Below are 26104 nucleotides of genomic sequence, written 5' to 3' on the forward strand. Positions count from 1 at the left end.
GGTGGGGGTCCCGAGAGATTTTGCCCTGTTTTTTGCCCTGCTTTGGACATTGATCGTTTAGCTTAAAATAATATTAATGTGAACGAATGAAATATAGAAAAGATCCAGCAGGTTTTTTGTAGGTTTTCACCTCGGGTCAAGTCTTCCTCCCCCCCTCCCACCCTCCCACTCCTCCTTCGTGATTTACATGTTGCATATATACTTATCTATTATATTTCTGTATATTTGCAGGTTTCCAGGACGCTAGGCCCATTTGGTTGATTGGTCACTCTTTTATTTTTTGGGCCGGGCAGTCGCGCTTTGCTGAAGATGCCTCCGTGTTCCCACGTTGGGAGAGTGTTAGGTGGTTGGGGCAGAGGGGCATGCTGTGGGAAGCTTTGTTGCGCAACTTGCACAGGGCAGTAGCTGAATTTGGTCCCCCTTTAGTGTTAATTATCCATCTCGGGGGCAACGATTTGGGTCAGCAAACGTCCTTAGAGTTGCGCCATGCGATTGTTCGTGACTTGAGAGAGGTGGTTCGGTTATTGCCTAACTGCCTTTTGGTGTGGTCCCCTATCATCGCCAGGCTTTCCTGGCGCTATTGCTATAATAGTGTGGCTTTGGACAGGTCCAGGAGGAAGGTTAATAAATGGGTGGCTAGGCACGTGCTGGAAATGGGAGGGCTAGTGGTGCACCATCCTTTAATTCGGATTCAGGATGCCCACCTTTTCCGCAGGGATGGAGTTCATCTTACTGAGGAGGGTCATTTTTTGTTTCTAGAAGATATTTTTGCAGTTTTTAAGGGTTTGGTTGGTTAGCATGGTGGCGGGCTGCTTCTCTCCTGAGAGCCGCTGTGGCGGGAAAGACCGGCAATATTGAAGTGTCCATCTTGCAGCAGTAATAGCGGTGCGCACCCCTTCAATGCACTGATAGGCTGATTTCACCCTATTGGGGTCAGCGGCACCTCTCGACCGAGCAGGATGAATGGTGCATTGGCATGGGTGTTGGGGCCGCATCACTTGCTCTGAAAGGGATAGTTGGCCCTTTGCAAGTTTTTAAGATCACCCTACCCTTGTCTGGGATAGTTGGCCCTCACAAGTTGTGATTTACTTCCGGCCTAAGACAAGCGGACGCGGGTTAGTTGCCGTTCTTTCTCCTGCCACCATGTCTACCTTTGTAACCAAATAAAGCTGACCAATTAATTTAAACGGCATAACTTGGTCTCCTGTGTTTATTTTAGTTAAGTTTAGTTTAAGTTTATGGGTCACATCTATCATCTGACGATAGAAAGTTTAATATAACGGAGGTTAGGAATAGAGCCGACGGCACATAAACTTCTAGTCAGGGATAGAGGGGTTAATAAAGTTAAAAATGTTTGTTTACAGTTATAGGCAGATGCGATAGGACGTTGGGTTAGGGGCGGAGTTAGTGAGAGGGTGTAGAGAATCTACTGTGGTAAAATCTGCCTCTTTTGAATTGATCTCCCACCCTCCCTACCCTCTTGTGTCTTGTGTCGGCTTTATTTCATTGGCAGGGAAAGACCGGCAATATTGAAGTGTCCATCTTGCAGCAGTAATAGCGGTGCGCACCCCTTCAATGCACTGATAGGCTGATTTCACCCTATTGGGGTCAGCGGCACCTCTCGACCGAGCAGGATGAATGGTGCATTGGCATGGGTGTTGGGGCCGCATCACTTGCTCTGAAAGGGATAGTTGGCCCTTTGCAAGTTTTTAAGATCACCCTACCCTTGTCTGGGATAGTTGGCCCTCACAAGTTGTGATTTACTTCCGGCCTAAGACAAGCGGACGCGGGTTAGTTGCCGTTCTTTCTCCTGCCACCATGTCTACCTTTGTAACCAAATAAAGCTGACCAATTAATTTAAACGGCATAACTTGGTCTCCTGTGTTTATTTTAGTTAAGTTTAGTTTAAGTTTATGGGTCACATCTATCATCTGACGACAGAAAGTTTAAGAATTTATGAAAAAATGAAGGGTCTTTTATTTAACTTTATTTACTATGTAAATAGGAAATATTATCTGTCAGTGTTATGCCACGAACAACAACTACTCATAGAATCGGAGATGGAGTAATTTAATACCATAAATGGATTTTCCAAAATGATTTGGTCACTAAATAACACACGTGTGTTACCGATAGGGCACTAGAACACACTGCTAGTGGGCTGTTGGGATCAGGAATGAGAAATGCTGCTTTACATAGTATTTCACTCAAATTATGGCTACTGGGAAATTGCTTACTAGTGTACAAAACTGAAAAATGCTTTCTTTCTTTGCCATCATCATCTCTTTTATCTCACTAGAAGTGGAGTCACTCCTGTCCAGTTTGCAGCATGGGATGGGTTGCTTTTTAGTCTTTGTTGGTCTACGAGGGACAAGTGATGAGCTGGGGCTTAAATCCACCAATCTCTGGATCTACCAGAAGAGTGATCTCAATAAACTGTGAGTGTTATGGAAAAATTATTATCAAATCTCCCCAAATAGCACAAGTTATTCACATGTAGCTGCAAACTAGGGGCCTGATTCAGCAAGGATCACAACTGCAATTATGCACCCAGTCGGACGATTTTTGCATTATATGTATGCATCGCAATGCACGTGCGCGAAGGTCTCACTGCGATCGGACTGCGCAGACCCATCGCGGAGTTATTGACAGGAAGTGCCATTTGGGGGTGGTTATGGAGGGATTGTAGGCGAAACAAAGACATGTCAGTGCGTTTGAACACCATTACAGGAGCGTGCATAAATTAGCCACTACGATGCCATACGCAGTTTATACTTTCACTGCGTGCGATGAAGTTAGCAATCTCTGAGTAAGATCAGACCTTGTGCAAATGTGTGTGAGGTTCTGATGATGCTCGATGAAGGTTGCGCAGACTTGCTAAGTATTACGGATGTGTGTAAGGTAAAGGGGGCGTCCTTATGTTAGGCTGCGACATTGCGATTGCAATCATTAGCATATTTTTGCAGTAAGGCTGCGTGCAGGCCCTAGATCCATAGATCCATAGAAACATTGTCAAGGGTGGGATGCACTATTGCTTTTTTTTTGTACAAAACTCCAAAAATGAAGTTTCCTGAGGTTTGACCGCTCACTGCATATGCACCAAGCCCCGATACATGCGATACATTCCAGGGCTTGGATATGGAGGGGAAATTCCATCTTCAGATGGCATTGCCCAATAGAAGCCTATGGGCTTGTAATTCGACTCCCCTCCAATTGGATCCCTCCCAGCACTCCCCACGGAGCGTGTCCTTCTGCACATGCGTAGAAGGGGGATGTAGTTAAATTGCCGGCGGACAGGATGCCAGCTGCTGAAATACTGACGCCGGAATCCCGCTGCCCGGAATCCCAATCGCCGGAATCCCAAACGCCTGGACACTGGGGGCAGGTTTGGGCACCTCCAGGGGGGGTTAGGGTTAGGCACCCCCCGGAGGGATAGGTTTAGGGTGATGTAAGGGGGGGGGTAGGTTTGGCACCATCAGGGAGAGGTTAGGCACTAGGGGGGAGGTTAGGGTTTGGCACCAAAAAGGGAGGGTTAGGGGGGGAGAGAGGGTAGGGATAGTATACTTACCACCCCTGTCAGGATTTTCAGCGTTCGGGCTTCCGGTATTTCATACCATTTCCGTAGAAGGATGCCAGAGGGACTTCTGGGTCATAAACCCGGAAGTCCCTCTATCGCAAAGGACAGCTCTTACCGGGAGCGGTGTCTGTGATTTTATTTATGCTGAGGCTGGGGGGCCCGGTGAAAGGGCTTCCCTGGCTGTGGCATTGGTCCCCTGCTAGAAAGGGTCTGGAACTGGTTTTAAATATATGGGGAACCTCACGCCATTTTTTTTCTCCCTATATTTAAAACCAGGTCTGGCCCTGCTGCCTGGTGCTGGTTCTTAAATTACAGTGGAACCCTATTCAGTTTGTTCCCCATAATTTTAGGAACCCGGACTGGCTGGCAAGTCCGGGGCTGGTTATGCTTTAGGGGGGGACCCTATGTCATCTTTTTTAAAACAAACACTTTATATTAGGTATGCAGGGAGAAACATACACAAATCACACTGATCTGTGTATGTTTCTGCCAAACTCACAGCTCAGGAGATGAGTATTTAAAACTTCTATTTCACAGTGAGTTTGCTACAATCTCACACAAGATTGAAAACTCGATTCTTAGTAAATTTGCGAGTTCCATCTTTTTCATGTAAAGTACTTCCTAATTTGGCTGATGGTGAGTTTTTTCGAGTTTGCAATCTCACATGAGTATTAACAGTGAAAAAAGAGACTTCCAAACTCACTCGAGTTTGTCTTTAGTAAATTGCCCCAAACTCGAAGCTTAGTAAATTTACCCCTGGTATGACAGTGGAAGCTGAATATACATATATGACAGACAAACTAGGGGGAGTATTAATCAAAGCTTGGAGGAAGATAAAAGTGTGAATGATAAAGTATCAACCAATCAGCTTCTAACTTACATTTTACAGGCTGTGTTTGAACATTTTGATTTACAATTAAAAGGATCAGCTATGATCTTCCTACAACTAAGGTCTACTATTGCTTTCTAATTTTGAGGGAGATTTATCAAACCTTCAATAAAGGACAGTTGGAGAAGTGGCATGTAGCGACCAATCGACTTCTAGATATAATTTTATAAAATGTACTAGATAAACAATAGCTAGAATCTGATTGGTTACTATGCCCATTAAGGGAATGATTTAGAGGTGGAGGCTACTTCATCAGTTCTTGCTTCTGTTGCCGGAGTTGTGGCTGCTATAATGTGCAGATGCTAGTATCAGCCTGCTCCTGGAGTACAAGCATGTATCGGACTTTGCAAGGAGTGACATGCCCACTTTCTGCTTCTCTGCATGCTGTAACACCACCGGTGATTCTTTAAGAAGTGGCTGTGCGTTTGGAAATGCAGCTGATTTCACTGACACTCACATAACACACCTATGAGACAGACTTTTTTTTGCGTTCACTTCTAACCACATCCCAAGAACACCCATCATTTTACTGCCCCATTTCTAATGCACTAAGCTTTGGAGAGTGATAAAGTATCAACCAATCAGCTCCTAATTGTAATTTTCCAAACACCGGGGGAGATGCATGAAGGGGCGATATTGGGGAGGAGTGGTGTCAGCACACGTTCTGTGCGCTGACACAGCTTCTCCCCCATGTATTATTGTGGGGTCTGGTGGGATCCGCTGCTACAAGATAGCAGCACTGATGTGCTGGGCAATGTATGAACGGTCAGTGGCACTGACCGTTCTGACAGCTGCAGATATTGACAGCCAGGGCCGCCATCAGTAGGGGGACCGCTGGGCCTAGAGTACCGGGCCCGGAGGGAGCAGAGAGAGAGGTGGGCCTGGGTGGCTCCACCAGCAGCCAGAGAGAATAGATAGAGCGCTATGCTGGCCACCGCCAGCATATCAAATATGGCGCCAGCCGCAACCCATCCAGAGTTCGCAGCAGGCGCCATATTTCAAATGCATTCAACGCTGGGTTTATGCTAGATAGAAGTGACTGGGAAGGCAGGAGGAGGGGCAAGGCCAGTGAGTGAGCCATTGGTGCTGTTTCCACCTGGCTGGCTGCACTAGCTGAAGAAAGTAAAAATGTTAAACCAGGTACTACATAGTTCCTCAATTTGTCCTGTCCCCCCCCAGTCAGCCAGCCTTCCGTTTCCCCCCCAGTCCAGCCAGCCTGCCCTTCCCCCCCCCCCTAGTATAGCCAGCCTTCCATGCCCTGTGCCTCCCCCCGTAATCCAGCCAGCTTTCCCTGTCCCCCCCTCAGTCCAGACAGCCTACCCAGCCCTGTGTACCCTAGTCCAGACACCCTTCCCTGTCCTGTGTGCCACCCCCCCTAACCATGTCTAGCCATTCCTGTGCTCCCAATAGGTGCAGCTCTCTCTGTCCTGCACTTCCCTTCTGGTTTTATATGTGGGTCTGGCTGTTTCAATGTATTGTAGGTGGATCCGGCTATTTCAAAGTATTTTATGTGGACTTGGCGTTTCCAGTGTATTTTATATGGATCTGACTTTTTCAGTGTATTTTATGTGGATCTGGATTTTTATTTATGTATTATATGTGGTTTTGGCTATGTCACCTCCCCTTTCCTGTCAGATTGATTACATCCACTTCTCGCCTCTCTAATTCCCTCCCTTCTCTACCCTGTGATCGGCTCTTTAGCCCTGTCCACTCCTTTCTTATTGGCTTCTGTCACCACCCCTCTCCTCTCCTTTTCTTATTAGCTTCCATGACCACCCCTCTCCTCTCCTTTTTTTATTGGCTTCTGGCACTGGCCCTCTCTTTTTGGCTTTGGCCTTCCCCTCTTCTTTTGTATTGGCCTCTGACACCTCCCCTCTCTTATCAGCACTTTCCTCTCCAATCTCCTCTTTGATCCCCTCCCTCCTCTCCTCATTCATTCATTTATTCAATCATTGTGCTTCAATGGACTTAATAGTTACACATCTGTGGTAAAATCCTAAACTTCAATTCAAAGTATTGAGATATTCCTAGGCCTGACCACACAGTGTTATTTGAAAGGTCTTTTAAAAAATATTAGGAGACCTGAAATAATAATAATGGTGGTAGACAGAACATGATTAGTAATACTCACATTGATATAGGTGCAATGTAAATTTGCAAAGTGGGAGAATAGCTAAGAATGAAGCTTCCTATAGGTGTCCCCACTCCAGTGATAGCTGCTCGGGGCTGTAATTGCAGTAATAAGCAGTGCACCCTGTGGAATCTCACTCTAGCACATGTATTCTGTCAGTTTAAGTTAAATGATCAGAAAATATAATACAATCTCCTCTATTGACTAATAACAATGATTCAAAGGAGATAAAAGTCAGATCCTAGGTGCTATACATAAATAAAGCAGTGCCAAAGGAGCTACTCCTTAATGTCAGATAGTGTATCACCAAAGCATTCTATTCCCCCAGCGGGGCCTCCATACTCCAGCATGATACTGTCACTGTTAGCTCTTATTCTCTTCACTTCAGTATTCCCCCGCAGATTGGCCATACCCCACTGGCACAGTTCAGTACAGGGTGGGGGGGCGCTATGACATGCACTTTCTCCTGGTGTCATGGTTCCACGCTACTCCTCTGACCACAGCCCAAATACTGAGAATTTTTAAACTGGTTTACGCAACAATTGGTGTCCAACCCCCCAGTGTAGCTCCACCCACCTTTGCCCCATCCCCCCCTGGGTGGCCCCTGTCTATTTTGTCAGTACAGGGCCACACAATTTCTGATGGCAGCCCTGTTGACAGCTGTTGTTGCCCTATCACCACAGCAGGGACAGCACTGTTCACTTTATCACTCTCCATGGGTTAGTGCATGTCCCTTATCTGATGCAGCATCTTTGTGAGTACGCTCTGTATAACGTACGCCCCGTAGGGGTTTTCAGAATTTTTTGCACATGCGCAGTTGTAAATAATCGATCAACTACGTGAATATCGGCATTACATGCAAATTGCATGCACCTCTGAATCAGGCTGTAGGTGAGCTAGTTAAGGCTTTCCTGTTTACAGTACTTTGTTGTCTCTTATACAGGATGGAGAAATACTTCTCTTCAGCATGGGAGGAAGTATGTGAGAACCTACCACTAATGTTTATCACTTTCCCATCTGCTAAGGATCCCACTTACAGTCAGAGACACCCAGGTAATGATCACCAGATGAAAAATACATATTATATAAAGTTCTATACACATATATGAGGAATTTCATAGTTTTCAGTGCATTTCAAATGCCTCTCCTCAAAGTATCAACTGATTAAATTGTACATGAAAGCAGTTTAGGAAGTTAAATTGTACATGAAAGCAGTTTAGGAAGCAGTTGATAGGCTTGAACTAGTCATAAGAATGCAGATCATTGATACATAGTAACCAGTGACAATACAGAAGTACAGTAGCTAGTCGCAAAACATTTAATACAATGTATTAAATGTAAAAGATGTAGAAGGAAATACATAGTATATAAATAAAAAGGACCATGGTAATCTAAATAATGGCTGAGAGAGAAACTTCACATCATAAAATAAGGTATAATGCTTGAAGGGTGATTCAGTTTTCATTGACGTGCACAAACGCACAGCACCTCTATGGGCTGCGATTTAAAATCTGAGCTGTCTCTGGCCACCAGATGCTGGGGAAACTGTCTCGACTCCAGCAACTTGTGGCCATTGCTTTTATTTGAATTGCCAACTTTGCATTGGTTCTTGGTGAACTAATATGCTGCATTTTCATTGTTGCTACTAACAAAATGTCTGACCCTATTATATAAGGATGAAAACATGCACTATAAACGGGATCAGTATGATATACCGCCGGCCATGCCGCATGGCTGGCGGTTCAAATCCTGATAGTGGAAGCCCGGCAGTGAGACCCCGACAGGGAAGTATTTTTTTCTATTCACTAATCTAGCCTCCCCCCGTAACCCTAACCCTCCCTTAGGGGTGCCTAACCATAACCCCCCCCCCATGTTTCTAACCCTAACCCTCCTCTAAGTGCCTAAACCTAACCCCCCCTTTCCTCGCAGCCTAACACTAAGTCTCCCGGGGGGGTGCCTAACCCTAACCTCCCCTCGGGGTGCCTAACCCTAAACTCCCCCCAGGGGTGCCTAACCCTAACCCCCCCTTCCCCTAGCCCTACCCTAACCTCCTAGGGGTGCCTAACCCTAAGTCGTCCCCCCCCGGAGCCCTATCCTATCCCTACCCCGCCCTCGCGGCTGTCCGCCCGGCTTACCTTCGATCTGTAAACCGGATGTCGGGCTCCCGACGTTGGTCTGATGACAGGCATCGGGATTTCGATGCCGGTCATTAGACACTTGCCGGGATTAAACAGTCGGGATGCCGACGGTCGGCATTTAGACCGTCGCCATCCCGACTGCATCCCCTATAAACTGTACAGCGGTTGCACTGGTAATATTTAAGGTGCTAAGAGGTTGCCAAGTTGGTAATATTCAGGTTGCCTAGTTATTGCAATACTGGTAATATTTAGGCTGCCCAGTGATATCCATGCTGGCAATATTAGAAATATTCACTGATATGGAACAGCAATGGACAGCAAGCAGCCCTCCTATCATTCGTGCCGATGGGGAGGTGGTAAGTAACACAGCTATGGAATGATAAATTGCTTCGGTGTAATCTACCCCCCGCTGCGAGTTTAATAATAAATCATCGGAGGCCATACGACCTTCGATGATGAATAGGCCCCTATGTCTGCTGGTTTGTTTATAAATATTTACTATACAACAGTAATATATATTATAAGGGCACAGTCGTGCCCTTATATTGAGGCTGAATTGAATAAACTGAATTCTCCCATAGAGAATTCCTGGGAGGGGAGCATGGTGTTTAAGGGTCTATACCTCAAAAGCTATTTGATGTACCGAGTTGAAATTTGGCATGGACAGGTAGAACTGTCGTTCGGTGCTGCATACCAAATTTCAGGGCAAACAAGTTTCCAAATGAGTAATTAGGAGTAATCTACATTTCCAACTGTCAGCTTTTTCTGCCACTTTCAGTTAGGACCACTTTTCTGCTGTAGTCTATGGGGGATTTTTGGGAAGGCATAAGTCAGGGTATAGGATGAATTTAGACTTGGGCTTTGTTTTATTAGAGATATAATAAAACAAACCCTTGCACACAGTTTTTGAAGGAACTTGGCAGGGAGTTTCCAAACATCTTGGAGAACTAACCACAGATCTTCTGTGGATGTAGGCTTGCTCATTTCCTTCTGTTTCTTCATTTAATCCCAGACAGACTCGATGATGTTGATCAGGGTTCTGTGGGGCCCATATCATCACTTCCAGGACTCCTTGTTCTTCTTTACGCTGAAGATAGCTCTCAATGATCTTGGCTGCATAGAAACATAGAATTTGACGGCAGATAAGAACCACTTGGCCCATCTAGTCTGCCCCATTTTTAAACATATTGTTACCTGAACCCTTAGTGATCCTTACTTCTTCTTCTTATCCTAATGTCTATCCCATGCATGGATATATTGCTCTACTATCTTAGCCTCTACCACCTCTGATGGGAGGCTATTCCACTTGTCCACTACCCTTTCTGTGAAGTAATTTTTCCTCAAATTTCCCCTGAACCTACCACCCTCCAGTTTCAGAACATGTCCTCTTGTTCTAATACTTCTCATTCTTTGAAGAATGTCTCCTTCCTTTACCTTGTTAAAACCCTTTATATATTTTAACGTTTCTATCATGTCCCCCCTTTCCCTTCTCTGCTCCAAACTATACATATTAAGATCTTTTAGTCTTTCCTGGTACATTTTGTGGTGTAGACCTGGCACCATTTTAGTTGCCCTTCCTTGTACAGTCTCTAATGTATTAATATCCTTCTGGAGATATGGCCTCCAGAACTCAACATAGTATTCGAGATGAGGATGTACTAATGACCTATACAGTGGTATTATCACTTCTTTCTGCTACTGATTCCTCTCCCTATGCAACCGAGCATCTGACTTGCCTTCCCCATTGCTTTGTTACAATGTTTGCTTACCTTTATGTCAGCTTATTATTGAGACCCAAGTGCATGATCTTGTATTTTTTGGCATTAAACTGTAGTTGCCCCGTTCTTGACCATTCCTCTAGTCTACCTAGATCATCAATCATTTGTTTTACCCCTCCTGTTGTGTCTACCCTGTTGCATACCTTTGTGTCATCTGCAAAAAGGCATAGTTTCCCTTCAATACCATTTGCAATGTCACAATAAAGATATTAACAACCACTGGTCCAAGTACAGATCCCTGAGGTACTCCACTGGTAACATTTCCCTCTTGAGACTGCACTCCATTTACTACAACTCCATTTTCTATCCTGCAGCCATGATCTTATCCATTCAACTATCTTTGTATCCAATCCCATGCTTTCCAGTTTATTTAACAGTCTGCGATATGGAACAGTGTCAAAAGCCTTACTAGATAAGCTATATCTATGGCCCCCCCTTTATCTATTTCCTTAATCACCCAGTCAAAAAAGTCAATAAGATTTGTTGACATGATATCCCCCCAAATAAATCCATGCTGTTTGGGGTCCTGCAAATTGCTGTATTTGAGATAATCTATGACTCTTTCTTTTAAGAGTGTTTCCATCAATTTCCCTACTACTGATGTAAGGCTCACTGGTCGGTAATTGCTTGCCTCTTCCTTGCTTCCACTTTTGTGCAGTGGGACAACATTTGCTCTTTTCCAGTCCTCTGGAATCATTCCAGTAGCTAGTGACTGGTTGAATAATTCTGTTAACGGTATTACCAGCACCCCTTTAAGCTCTTTTAGTATCCTTGGATGTATCCCATCTGGATCCCAGGTTTTCACCCACTTTTACATCAGATATTCTGTCTCCATTTGTATGTATTTAGTCTAATATTGTGTCTTTCCGAGAGGGCTCCCTCACCAATTGCTGGAGGGAGGTTCCCTACAATGAATTCAGGATGTCCCTACTTCTACTGCAATTTGCCACAGACACCTCCCAGTTTACATCGGGTAGATTAAAATCTCCCATGATTATAATTTCTCCTTCATCCACCAGGGGACACTGGAGCCTCAGTACAATTGGGTATCGGAGTGTGTTAACCGGGAGCTGGCACCTTTAAATAAAAAACTACTGGTAGCTAGCTCCTCCACCTCTATACCCCCCAGGTCAGTCTAAAAAATGTGCCCCGGGAGCTGGACGTAAGCCTCCTTAGGGCTCTGAAAATATGATCTCTATCAGCATGAGGACAGACAGGCAGCCTACTGCCCCTGCCTGTATGCGCCGAGGGAGCTGCCGGAGAGATCCTCACCGCTGCTGCATGCGGTTTGCGCTGAGGTCTCCTGCTACAGAGACCTCAGTCTCTTGGGTACCCAAAGACGCGCTGCATGCAGTGCACGTCGTGGGACCCAGTAGCATATGCCCGCCGCCGGCAGCACAGGCAGGGATAAGGTTAGTGTTCCCTGGCTCCCTGGTTAGCAGAGGAGCCAGGACAAGTATTTAGGTGGGTATTCACAGTGCGCTCCGCTAGCGCTGAGAACGCCATAGCGGGGGGGGTGGAGCCTAAGTTTTCCTTCTGCTCCTGCCTCCCAGCAGCCTCAGTGCTTCCAGAAGGACACTGGTGGCCATTTTACACGCACTACAGGGTGGAGAGAGAGCTGTGTCAGGAGTCAGGCTAGTACTCTGTGTATCAGCACTTGCATTTTTATTCTTGTTATCAGCACTATTCTGTTAGCGCTGCAAAGATCATAGTTTATCTCCCTCTGTGCCCCTTTCAGCAGGGTCTCTGTGTAGTGTGATTGTATAATCTGTTATTGCATTACTGTCCTTTTCTCTGTGTGTGTGGGTGTGGTGTCTGTACTAGAGACATGTCTACCAAGGGGTCTAAAGCTACATAAAAGTCTTTTTCATGTAAGGCTTGTGGTGAAAAATTCACACAGGGAAAGTCTAATACTTCCTTACTGTGTGATAAATGTGTGTTTTTACCTCAAGATACTGATCTTGTAGTCCAGCCTAGGTGGTCTGATCAATTGACTGCAGTTATATCAAATCTGTCATCAGAGCTGAAAGCAGCTCGTAAGGACAGGGAGAGGCTGAGACAAACAACAGCTGTCTCTGGCCAGATCTGTTGAGGGACTTACAAAAGCAATGTCCCAAGCCCCACCTGCTTCTTCTTCTCCTGCTCAGGTCCTTAATAGGAGATTGATTCATAATCCCTTGCACTGGGATGAGTCAGATGAGGAGTTGCAGGACACTGAAGAGGGCGAGGTTCAGGAAGAGGAAATTTACATTCCTGAGGACCCCGAACCTGCATCTCAGGGCGTGGATGTTTTAATTTCAGCAGTACGCCAGGTGTTGCATGTAGAGGATTTAGAGGTTACTGAAAAACCATCTATGTTCGGTAAAAGATTTAAACAGTCTGTTACCTTTCCAGCATCAGAAGAGCTGGATGAGATTCTTTCTTCCGCATGGAAACACCCAGACAAAAAATTTAAAATTTCTAAGAAATATTTGTTTTATTACCCTTTTCCACCTGGCAGTAGGAGATTATGTGAAACTCCTCCAGCAGTGGACCCGTCAGTAGCCCGTCTTTCTAAGAAAACGGTGCTTCCGGTGCCTGGCGCAGTTTCCCTAAAGGAAACCTCGGATAGGAAGATGGAACACACATTGAAATCCTTGTATACAGTTGCAGGGGTTTTGATGCATCCAGCACTAGTTAGTTGCTGGGTAAATAAGGCCATTGCAGCTGGCTGAGGGGATTAAGACAGGTACGCAAACTGACGACTTAATTCAGTCAGCCGAACAGATTGCAGAGTCGGCTGCTTTCCTCGGGGAAGCGTCTAAGGACATTTGTAATCTATCCGCCAGATCTTCAGCATTAGCTATATCTGCTAGAAGGGCTCTGTGGCTGCATCAATGGCAGGCAGATGCAGAGTTCAAGAGAGCGGTAGAGGCCCTTCCCTTTACTGGGGAGGTACTTTTCAGATCGGAGTTAGATAAGTGGATCTCACAAGCTACAGGTGGGAAATCCACTTACCTACCATCTGCAGCTCCTCCTCCTACTAGAAGACCTTTGACAGGTCCCTCCTTTTGATCCTTTCGTGCCTCTGGAAGATTTAGAGGGCGTTCCAGAGGAGGTCCAGCCTTCTCAAGAGGTTCCAGAGGCCGAGGTAGAGCTTCAGCATCAGCCGCCTCCAACACTCAGCAGGACAAGGCAGCTGCCAAGCCTGCTGCATGACGCCATTCCTTCTCATTTGGGGGATCCCAGGGTTGGGGCGCGCCTTTTATGCTTCAATTACATTTGGATCCAGTCTTGCCAGGATGCCTGGGTCAGGGACATCATTATTCACCGCCTGAAATTGGACTTCAGGGTACAACCTCCTTCTCGTTTTTTCAGAACCGGTTTACCTCTGGTTGCAGAAAAACGAGGGGAAATTCAGGAGACAATACAAAAAATTCTATTGTCTCAGGCAATAGTGAATGTTCCGACCCACCAGAGAGGTCAAGGGTTTTATTCCAGCCTGTTTGTGGTGCCCAAGCCGGACGGCTCCATGAGGCCCATACTCAATCTCAAGGATTTAAACACTCATCTTCGAGTTTTCAAATTCAAGATGGAATCTCTCCAATCCGTTATAGCTGGTCTCAACAGGAACGAGTTTCTGGTGTCCTTAGACATAAAGGACGCTTATCTCCACATCCCAATCTGGCCCCCCCATCAGGCCTTTCTTCGTTTTACTGTCCTAGAGTCACATTTTCAATTCCATGCCGTACCTTTCTGACTTTCGTCAGCCCCAAGAGTATTCACAAAAGTTATGACGGCAATGATGGCCCTACTGCATGGTCAGGGAGTCATCATTGTTCCATACTTAGACTATCTATTGATAAAGGCCTCTTCGGAAGCTCGGCTGTTAAGGGACATTCGCTTAACTCAGAGCATCCTCCTGCAACACGGTTGGATACTAAATTTCAAAAAGTCCTCCCTGATCCCTACACAGCGTTTACTATTCCTGGGAATGATACTGGACACAGTGCAGCAAAGAGTTTTCCTGCCTCAAGACAAGGCTGCCTCCATTCAGCATATGGTGCGCCTGGTCTTAAAACATCACCGAGTGTCTGTACATCTCTGTATCTGCCTTCTTGGGAAGATGGTAGCGGCTTTCGAGGTGATTCAGTATGCAAGATTTCACGCCCGGCCTTTTCAACTGGTTCTCCTCTCCCAGTGGTCAGGATCCCACCTCTTTCTCCATCAGAGAGTTCTCCTGGCGCCTCAGACTCGAACATCTCCCATTTGGTGGCTGAACCTTCCCCACCTGCTGGCGGGGAAAAGGTTTGCGGAGTGGGATTGGACCCTCCTCACCACGGATGCAACCCTGAGGGGCTGGGGAGCAGTGACTCTGGGAAAGCATTTTCAGGGGCACTGGACGCAGCAGGAAGCCAGATTGCCCATAAATATCCTAGAGTTGAGAGCAGCATTTTATGCTCTCCAGCTGGCGCATCCGCTGCTGGAGGGGCAGGCAATCAGAGTCTAGTCGGACAATGCCACTGCAGTGGCGTATATAAACAGGCAGGGTGGCACAAAAAGCAGAGCCGCCATGAGGGAGGTAACAAGGATTCTGCTTTGGGCAGAGGAATTTGCAGTAGCGATTTCTGCGATCTTCATCCCAGGAGAAGAAAACTGGGAGGCAGACTACTTCAGTCGGCAGGATGTTCATCCAGGGGAATGGTCACTCAATCCTCAGGTGTTCCAGCAACTAACTCTGAGGTGGGCTATCCTCAAGCCGACCTTATGGCGTCAAGGTTAAACCACCAACTACCAGTTTACTACTCCAGAACAAGGGACTCACGAGCAGCTGCAGTGGACACACTGACGGCTCCGTGGAAGTTTCATTACGTCTACCTATTCCCTCCGTTTCCACTCATTACGCGTCTGCTTCAAAGAATCAAGCGAGAAGGGATCAAGGTGCTTCTGATAGCACCAGATTGGCCCAGACGAGCGTGGTACTCCCAGATACAGAATCTGTTAATAGGCGAGCCGTGGCCACTGCCTCTTGAGGACGACCTCCTTCTTCATTTGTTTATCGTGACTTAAGGCGGCTTCGTTTGACAGCCTGGCTACTGAAAGGGCCGTCCTCAGAAAAAAGGGTATTCCGTCTAGTGTGATTCCCACAATGATTCGGGCTAGGAAAGAAGTCACTTCTCAACATTACTACCGCATATGGAAGACATATGTGGCTTGGTGTGAGAGACGTAATTCTCCTCCGTCAGTCTTTAAGGTATCACGTCTCCTTCTTTTTCTTCAGGCTGGTCTCACAGCAGTCCTTCGTCTTGGTTCATTAAAGGTACAGGTATCCGTGTTGTCCATTTTCTTTCAGAGAAAATTGGCTTTGCTCCCGGATATACAGACTTTTCTCCAAGGAGTTGTGAGGATTCAACCTCCTTTTGTGCCTCCCATGGCACCATGGGATTTGAATTTGGTGTTGGCCTTCCTCCAGTCTGATACCTTTGAGCCATTACAGAGAGTGGAGATAAAGTACTTAACCTGGAAGGTGGTTCTGCTTTTGGTACTCACTTCGGCAAGGCGTGTGTCAGAACTCAGTGCTTTATCCTGCCGCCCTCCTTATCTTATTTTCCATGAAGATAGGGCGGAGCTGTGTACTCAAAGGGCTTTTCTTCCAAAAGTGGTGACAGCTTTTCATATAAACCAGCCTATCATGGTTCCGGTGTTTAAGGATGACTCTTCCAATTCAAGATCCCTGGATGTAGTCAGAGCACTCCAGATTTACGTTGACAGGACTGCCTCCCTCCGTAAATCAGATGCTTTGTTCATTCGGTTTGATGTGGCCCGTCCAGGTTGGCCGGCCTCCAAACAGACCATTTCTAGATGGATTCGCTTCACTATTAGGCAAGCATACGTGGTGGCTTCCAAACAACCACCGGGTCCTATTACGGCGCATTCTACACGCTCGGCAGGTCCTTCATGGGCTGCTGCTCGCGGGGTTTCCTTAAACCAGCTTTGTAGAGCAGCCACTTGGTCCGGCACGCATACCTTCCTACGATTCTATCGTTTTGATACTTTTGCGGCCTCCGCTTCGGAGTTTGGTCGTGCGGTGTTGCAGGGCTCTCAGCGCTCTCCCACCCGGGATGTAAGCTCTGGGACGTCCCCATTGTACTGAGGCTCCAGTGTCCCCTGATGGATGAAGGAGAAAATAGGATTTTGGTACTTACCGATAAATCCCTTTCTCCGATTCCACAGGGGACACTGGACACCCTCCCTACGCTGTTCTACCTGCATTGTTACTGTTTTACAGGTTCAGACGCTGCGTTTAGTGTTGTCTGACTGACCTGTTCTTGTTTTCATGTATATGTTGTTTTCTTATGTATATGTGATTAATGTAGCTTTTCTGTCTCCTTCTCCTTACTTTCCAGCTCCCCTCAGGCACAGTTGTTTTTAGACTAACCTGGGGGGGGGTATAGAGGGGGAGGAGCTAGCTACCAGTAGTTTTTTATTTAAAGGTGCCAGCTCCCGGTTAACACACTCCTATACCCCATTGTACTGCGGCTCCAGTGTCCCCTGTGGAATCGGAGAAAGGGATTTATCGGTAAGTACCAAAATCCTATTTTATAACCTTTCCTTTTAATGCCATTTTAGTTATGTCCTGCAATAGTTTATTGTCCAGTTCCTCTTCCTTCTTTCTTCAATACTATGTATTAATGTAGTATTTATGCTTTCCTTGACATACATTGCTACTCCTCCTCCTCCTATTCTTCCCATTCTGTCCTTCCTAAATAAAATATATCCTGGTATAGCTATGTCCCAGTCATGATTTTCATTGCACCATGACTCCGTAATAGCCACAATATCCAGATCATCCCTTGTCATTATTGCAATTAGTTTGGGGATTTTATTTCCTAAGCTCCTAGCATTTGCACACATTGCTCTTAGGGCCTGATTCAGAGCCGGACGCAATTAGCGCTCGCTCGTCCAGAAAATAGGGGTGGCTATTCAAATGAACCGTTCGCTCTTTGCGGTCTATTCACGCCTCTAGGTCTGAACGAGCGAACAAAACTTGCGGTCGTTTTTTGGATAAATACGCCCCCTGGCTGCTCGCATCCTACGTCATGTCCGCTATTTATTAGATTAATCGAGTACATCGACCAGCGTATGAACTGCTCGCTATTCTTGTGGTTGGTTTTTGCTACCACAATCTTGCGAGCAGTTCTGGCTTTAAAAGAACCCAGTGACGTGGTCAATGACGCTGCTGTTTTAATTATGCACACCCATAAAACGCCCGTTTTGACCTTTAAGCACGCCTGCGTTCGGATCTCCACTCCCCGTTTTCAAGCACCTTCCCCTGTTACCACCCACATACGCCTCCTCCTGTCACTCAAATTATCAGGCATTCGCTATTTTGCGAGCACATGAATTTTGACCGCACTGACTGGTTCGCGCATGCGTATAACGATCCGTACGCATGCGCAGTTGGGCAAACATCGCTCGGAGCGAACGAGCGGCCGCTTACGAGCGGCTCTGAATCAGGCCCTTAGACTTTTATTTGTTTGTTTATTTCTATGTATGTTCATCTCTCTGCCTATGTTTAGTTGGTTTTGTTCTGAATTATCTTCTGTTGCTGTGGATATGCTTCCTGTTCCAATTGCCAGCAGAAATAATACCTCTTGGTTGGAGGAGCAGATTTATTTTTTCTTGTTTGGTTCACTGTCCCTCTCTTCTAGTTTAAATAGTTCTTGGTGAAACTTTCAAACTGTTCACTCAGTATTCTAGTTCCTTTTGAAGATGGGTGCAGGCCATCTTATTTGTATAAGCTTCTATCTTGCCAGATGGCGTGGCTATGAACTGTCAATACAAATCCCTCCTCATAACACCACTTCTGTAACCAAACATTGAAGTTTCTGATGCAATGATTTCTATCTCCCACTCTGGGTACTGGCAATACTTCTGAAAAAGTTACAGTGGTTGCCACCTGATTTAGAGCAGTCCCTAACTTCCTGAATTCATCTTTTACTGCCATGACTTCAGCATTGGCCAGGTCATTTGTCCCTAGGTGGACAATGACATCCACCTCTCCATCTTTTCTTGCTCCCTTCACAATTCTCAGCATGCGCTCTTTATCCCTTGGAGCTGTGGCTCCAGGTAAACACCTTACTTGTCTCTCTACTTCAGCAGTGTTTCCTAGTTGGGCTGAAGAGCTGTACAATGAGTGTCTGCAGGTAACAGTGAAGCATGGTGGAGGTTCCTTGGAAGCTTGGGGCTGCATTTCAGCAAATTGAGTTGGGGATTTGGCCCGGATTAATGGTTTCCTCAATGCTGAGAAATACAGGCATGTACTTAACCATCATGCAATACCATCAGGGAGGCGTCTGATTGGTTCCAAATTTATTCTGCAGCAGGACAATGACACACACACATACGTATGGATGGCACTCCCAGACTGATAAATTATAGAGAGAACAGCTGACCAAGCCGGTGTAAATAGTCAACGTTTCAGCAAAGAAGCGCTTTTATCAAACATACACAATATACAAAGATAAAACCGAATAAATACCAGTTTGAAACACCCCATTTCCATCACCTTCCGGCCCACGAACGCTGCCGCTCACACCGATGATGTCATCAGACTGAGATGCACCGGCCGGTACGGACAGCGCTGGGGGGCGCTGTCAAAATCACCATGGTGCCAACACCATGACAACATAACAAACAAATAAACAGACGCACTGGGAAAAAGGTCTCTTAAATCACATGTTCTGATGTCAGAACACACATCTGGCTAGAGTCCTAAAGCAGAGATAGCATATTCTTGTAGACAATTATCTAGACCTAACTACTAAAACATCTAGAGTTAGATCTATAAATCCACATTCATAAAGTCTTAAAAACAGAAAAACTGGCAAAGTGGATGTATTATCTACGATGTACTCATATAGAGGAGCATACAACCTAGAGGACCAATACATTGCAATATATGGCAAATCTGCCAATAATAAACAAAAACGTTCTATATCCTATACCTGTAAATATAAATACATATCTGGAAGAATACATGATCTAACCAAAGTGATGTATCAAGTACTGACAGTGACTATTTCTTCAACCAATAAACAAAAGCTAACTATTTAGCCTGCCTAATTTATACCTATCAATCATTGAGCTACTATAGCTCACAGGAAACACGGAAATGATAAATTCTCATTGAGTCCCAATGGATGGACCATTTGCAGATTATAGATCCATTTTCCTTCTTTATGCAGCAGGATATGATCTCTATAGCCACCTCTGATGCTGGGTGGGACCCAGTCAATGATCTTATACCTGATTGTGGATAGGTTATAATGGAAGTCCCAGAAATAGCGTGCAACTGGTTGGTAACAATTTTTGCCCTCAAGGGTCGCCCCGTATACTTAGCCGATGCATTGCCATACTTTCTTTAATTTGGTGTGTCGATTTTCCGATATATAACAAGCCGCAGGGGGATCTGATGTAATAAACAATATATCTACAGATATCTGATGTGGAATATTTTCTCTGACCTTGGATATACAAAAGTGTTACCAATCTCTAAAAACTGCATGTAGTGTAACCTACACACCTGTAATTACCAGGTTTACATGTCAAAAAATGTGTGGGTTTATTAGATTGTAGCCTGATATCATTGTGCACTAGTATGTCTCTGATGTTACATCCTCTCTTAAAAGAAGGTAATATGGTGGATCCATATAGAGCAGGTAACTGTTTGCCTGATGATACAATAGACCATGTTTTGGCTGTCATCACTTCCTCACTATTTGTGGATGATGATGACTGCTAGTACAAGCGTGTTTCTATCAGTTTTTTTTAATAGAACATAGTGGTCTGTATTTGACCATCATCGTTTTTACAGTAACATTTGAGGCGCAAACCCGGCACTGATTGGATGGGAGTTGCAAGCCTGGATTCGACATGTTGATATATTTGGCCATGGACTCTGAAGCAAAATGGACCATTTCCACGAAGTATTGCAAGCTGAGCCCTTAAAGATGCAAATGATAATACACTGTTACTCCGGCTCACCGTCTCCCAGCCTCCCACCAATCAGCGGCATCCGGCAGCTCTCGTGGAAAGCAGAGAAAAGAGGCGTTGCTTTCGAGTCGCAAACCCGGTGCTGATTGGCTGGGAATTGTGATACTGGAATCTACTTGTTTGGGAAAGTAGGTGAGGGAAGAGCGCCCCCTACGGAAGCAGCCTCATCTGTTGTGCGGCCTGCGAGTCCTCCCTCATTATGTGATAGCTACGTCACACGGCCAATCAATAGCCGAACTGGGCAGAACGTAAACAGGCTAGGGCCACGTGAGAGCACAGACCACCAGTAGTGCGTGAGAACAACAGCCGGCGGCGGTCAACCCTATCCCGCTTCCCCTGGGTCACTGTTTTCTTGACAAAAGCTATACCAAAGCATTTATTATGGCTTTTGTCGATTTTTTTTTTTTATCATATTTTTATCAAATTTTATAAAGAGTTTTATTCCAAATTTTGTATTTTGTTGCTGATTTGAAATCACATTAATATCTTAATTAGTCTTTAATATATTAAAATTCAAAAAGTGTTCTGGATAAAGGGACTAAGCAAATTATTTATATATATATATATATATATATATATATATTTTTTTATATTGTAACCGGGTTGGGGAACCGATACCATCTCCTGGAGTAGATGGCACTGCGCAGCAGCTGAGAAATCACTCAACGTCCGCTGGTCTGGTGCAACTGGCTTCAGCCAGTTTTATTATGCAGCAAAACATAATAAACAGAATAAACACCTTGCCGTCTGGCACTAACTAAACACAGAAGTGATCCTAGCTCACTAATAAAACAAAGTACAAGAAGTTTTCACCAGGCATAGTTCACCTGGTTTCATCAACCTGTTTCTCTCACGGAGACACGAAAGACTCTCCTTTCCCCAGGCAGTGTCTCCCGAATGATCAGCCTGACAGCCTTAAAACACACATACACAGCTGCAAGCCCTAATTAGTCTCCTGTGAGGCCAAAAACCCCAAAAGCCGGTCTGGTCCTAATGAATGGAGCCCGCCCTCTCCCTCAATTCATAAACCCCAGGAACCCTTTTCCAGCTTTGTCAAAAAACCCACAAAGTTGATAACATCAACACAGACATTTTCCTGTTTTATTTTAGAACACATAGGTAAGGAACCTAGGGGAAATATAGTGACCTTCCAGCACTATACCAGTGACTTTGTCGCAATGTATGTATGTATGTCTGTCTCATTGGTTTCCATCTAGATTATCCAGTGCAAGCCCAGATTGTACCTAAGAGTATCAAGTACAGCACTCTGTACACTTTGCACATTACTGTTTTTTGTTGTTTTATGTTATGTATTGATCCTTACCACATGTTTACTTTGCATCAGTTTTATGGCAGTAATAGGGATGGCCATTGCCACACATTGCCACGGATGGGTGACAGTTTTGCCGACAATGGTCTAGTACCTGACAGCAATATATTTTTTTTCTCTGATGCAGAGGACACAAAGCTTTGCCTCATCCCATATAATTAAGTCCCACTGCACTGCATTGTTATCCCCTACCCCAGAACCTGATTGCCCCGCAGTCCCACCATGCCCCGTGGCAGGGATGGCCAACAGTGGGTGCAAACCATCGATGGGCCAACAACGATGGTTCATGACATTGACTATCACTGATTACACCATCGATAAAAACCATCCCTAGTGAAGAATTCATTTATGGAGACCTATGAAAGTATGGGTGGGTGGTGACAGAGACAGGCAAGTCGCCTAGTGGTACAAAATATTTAAATCTGGTCCTGATCTATTGATTGCCATGTCTAATATTTAAGAAATCCAGCGGTAGGTATTGGAACTGATGTAACCATAGTGAAGGTCAGCAAGAAAAACACAAGTTCACATACATCAATGTATCTGATCATCTATGGGTATCATAACTTGAAGGACACTCCACACATGTGACAGCTTCTATATCTAAATATTGATTATTCTGCTTTGTGGACTTTGTGAATTTATAATGCTCATATATCGATTCCAGAATAAGTACAAAGGATACTTAAGGGAGGAAATTACAGCAGATAAGCAGGAGTGACAGAATAATAAATGTCTCAGCAATATGAGTGACTGTTCTCTAATAACCTTATTCTATCCATAAAACATTTAATTTGCACTATGAATAATACATTTTTTATTTTATTTATTTCCGTATTAACTATTCTATAGGCAACTCCTGTATGACTCTGCTGACAATGGCTCCTTATGACTGGTTCTGCCAGTGGAGAGGGCAGAAGCCACGGCACCGCGGTGAGGAATACCACAGCATCAAGATGAAATTGGCGGAATGTATGGTTGAAAGAGCCATACAGAAATTTCCACAACTTGAAGGCAAAGTATGAGCACAAATATGAGCAAGTAAACATGAACACTGGGGGGTAAATTTACTAAGAATCGTGTTTGGTCGAATTGGACTTTTTCTGTGATATCTCCCCAATTAAGCAAATCAGAGATTTACTAAAGACAAACTTGCATTGAAATCATATTTCAAACATGACTTTAGACGGCAATAGCCTTCTTCAGACAATCGGGGTCAAACATTGTATGGTTTACATAAACTAGAGAATAGAAATCACGTATTTACTAAGAACCGTGTTGTCCAAATCCTACCAAAATCACATCAAAATAGAAGAAACCAATAGATCTACCTGTGAGTGGCAGGTTTGTCTGTAACGTTGCACATATTAGTATGATCTGTGCAGACTTTGTCGTATGATGGTGTAACCAAAGGGTTGTCCCCTTCCCCCCCCAAAAAAAGCATAACAAGCCCCAGGGGGGGGACCGATGTGGGGTCCCCCCTATTTTCCAGTGACCAGCCAGGCTGAACCTAGTGGGCAGCTTACACTATAGCAGGCAGACACACAACATGGAGTCCTCCTGTCCTAATGTAAAACCAGAACCAAATTGGTGATCCCAGGGCTGGAGTCTTCGGGACCCCAAAAATAAAATGGGGGTCTCCCTCGCGAAGATTAACCAGGCCTGGACTGAAAGCCTGGGGCTCTATCCCACATCCCTTGTGGTGTTGAATGCAGCTGTAATTATATAAAATATAGAAAATAATATTGTTCTTTACAGTGGTATGCCCTGACATTCTGGTCCTGCTGGCATCCGTACTCCTACTGTAAAGAAAATATTTAAAAAATGACAGGACACGCAAGCTGAATGTGTTAACCCTTTATTAAAAATAAGGATCACGCTTCATACTTACCTACTCCTTGGATGTGCTTGGTAGTAGTTCACAGATCTTGGTAAAACAAAAAATACGCTGTGACTCGATCCCACGGACTCGTGTACAGCGCTTCCTGAAATGACAGTTCCCACATGGGTCACTGTCATAGGAGTCTAGGAGGAAGCGTTGTTTGGCTAGGAGCTGGAAACTCTCAGCCAATTAGCGGACACTGTCATAGAAACCGTCCACTGATTAGCTGAGTCAGAATAATTTATTACAACTTTACACACAAAAGCCTGCACAGGTCATACTGAGCTGTACAGTGCTCTGAATTTGCTGCTGACTAATCAGATTCATACTTCTATTTGTCAGCAGAGTCTATTGTAAACACTGAAAATCAACTGATATCATCACACACAGCAGAAACTGATGAGTATCGCCATCGAATCAAAATAGACAATCCAACACGATGCTTAGTAAATTTGAGATTTTGAGCTTAAAACATTCTGGTGATGTCCACCAATTTGGTTTAGAAGTCAAACACAATTCTTAGTCATTTTACCCATCTCTTAAAAATGGTGCTTTATACTCCAATATTATGCATCTCATACCAACCAATCAGATTCCAGCTGTCAATTATTCTAGTGTGGTTTACAGTATATAAGCCAATGTTTGACTGATTTTTACAATGTGTTGGTGCACTGTTTATTTAAAAAAAAAAACCCACACCAGTTACACTGAACTTTTAAATCGACATGGAAAAGCACTATCTTATTATATAGGAGTATACAGAAACTGCAAACACCCTGGGTCCGACGCCTTTTTGCAGGGTCATCTTGCGTATTTTCACACTGAGCGTGCTCCAGAACTGAGGGCCTGATTCAGAGTCGCTCGCTCTGAATCAGGGCCGGGCCTTTTTTTTTTTGGATAACAGCTATAGCGAGTGGCCATGATGATGGTCGCGATGGTCAAGACCATTGTGACCATCGGGCTTGCAACGAGACCCTTGTGGTAGGGTCTTGTTCATCGCAAGCCCCAGAGAGCTTTCAGCTCTAACAGAGCCGGAAGCTCTCCACTGACATCACTTGTGATGTCAGTGGGGCCGCCCCCAAACGGCAGGTGTTCTCATGGGAACGTCTCCGTTTGGGCAGCCACTCCCCCCCCGGCCCGCCCACCTAAAGGGGTGAGCTGTCACTCAACATCGACAGCTCGACCCCTTTGGTGCGAGACCTGGAGCGACGGAGTGCCCGTCGCCAGTGCTCCGTCGTGCGCATGAACTGTGGGCCACCATCGACCAGGTTGCGAGCGCTCAGTGCTTGCGACCGGGTCTGAATCAGGCCCTGAGTGTACGCAATTACAGTCAATGCGGGGTCATATGCTATGTATTTCAGCTGCATTTCCCCTTGTGACTGAAGAGGCCTCACAAAGCCAAAGTCCAGTGTGCAAACTACTGTACTACGGAAGTGTACAGCATATACCTGTAGTCCTGTTTCCAGCTGTATCATTTGCACTACGTATAGGCTTGTGCAAGAATACACTGAAATGCTGATGCTTAGAAAAACCTAGCGTACAAATTGGGGGAGGCGAACAGCAAAGATATTCTACATATGACTCTGCACACCTGTTACTTTATGCACTTATTTCCATGCACGCAATGCTCATTTATTGTAAACAATTTCAAGGTCTTCTATGTAATAGTGTATAATAAACGCCTATTACCTAAGCGTATCTATCATATAATGCCTGTCTGCTTATAATTGAAATTGGTCTCCAAAACTACATTCTCTAAATGTGTCATTAGTATTTGTAAATACTGTATGGAAGACTTGGATTTGTTTACCCAGACCCTAAGTAAATTTCAAGTGATTTTATATAAAGCAGCTTTGCAATTGCGATCCTTGCAGTAATGCAATAAAGCTTCAGCTTACACAGGCTGGCCGGCTTGCCAGCCCAGCAGGCTGCGTATGTCCACGTAGTCCCTGGGCTGGCCACTCCTGGCAAACGGCTGCCCCCACAACCCGCACCGCCCCTTAAATGCCTCTGTCAATCAGGCAGAGGCATTCAAGAGCTTGCAGGCGTCTTAGCAGGACCCATTCCACACACTCGCAAAATGGGTCCTGCGCACACGCAGATTCCCGATAGGCTGGTTCAGTGATGGACGCTATTCACACAGCCAATGCGTCTTTGTATGCTGGTAGCTGTGCAAAATGATGCAAAAGCTGCAGGACACGTCTTATGTAAAAAGACACCCACTGCTGGCTTCTCTGATCAGCAGCGTGAACATCGGATATCTCAGTAACCACCAGGGTATTCAGGATGTCTGGTGAAATCATACAGCTGGGACCAGTGAAACCACTGGCTTTGGGACGTCAAG

At 45.2% G+C, this 26104-nt stretch overlaps 1 protein-coding gene across 1 annotated transcript in view; it reads left to right on the top strand.

Annotated features, from left to right (window-relative positions):
- The window catches only part of LOC148509155 (all-trans-retinol 13,14-reductase-like), a 74972-nt gene that overhangs the window by 41667 nt on the left and 7201 nt on the right, over window positions 1–26104 (top strand). The window contains exons 7-9 of the mRNA XM_088443565.1: window positions 2300–2438; window positions 7541–7650; window positions 22731–22897. Coding sequence (XP_088299691.1) covers window positions 2300–2438; window positions 7541–7650; window positions 22731–22897 — 416 coding nt within the window. The remainder of the gene's footprint in view (window positions 1–2299; window positions 2439–7540; window positions 7651–22730; window positions 22898–26104) is intronic.

This window comes from Taudactylus pleione, unplaced genomic scaffold (assembly GCF_031769625.1).
Source record: "Taudactylus pleione unplaced genomic scaffold, aTauple2 ptg000331l, whole genome shotgun sequence".
NCBI classification, from domain to species: domain Eukaryota; kingdom Metazoa; phylum Chordata; class Amphibia; order Anura; family Myobatrachidae; genus Taudactylus; species Taudactylus pleione.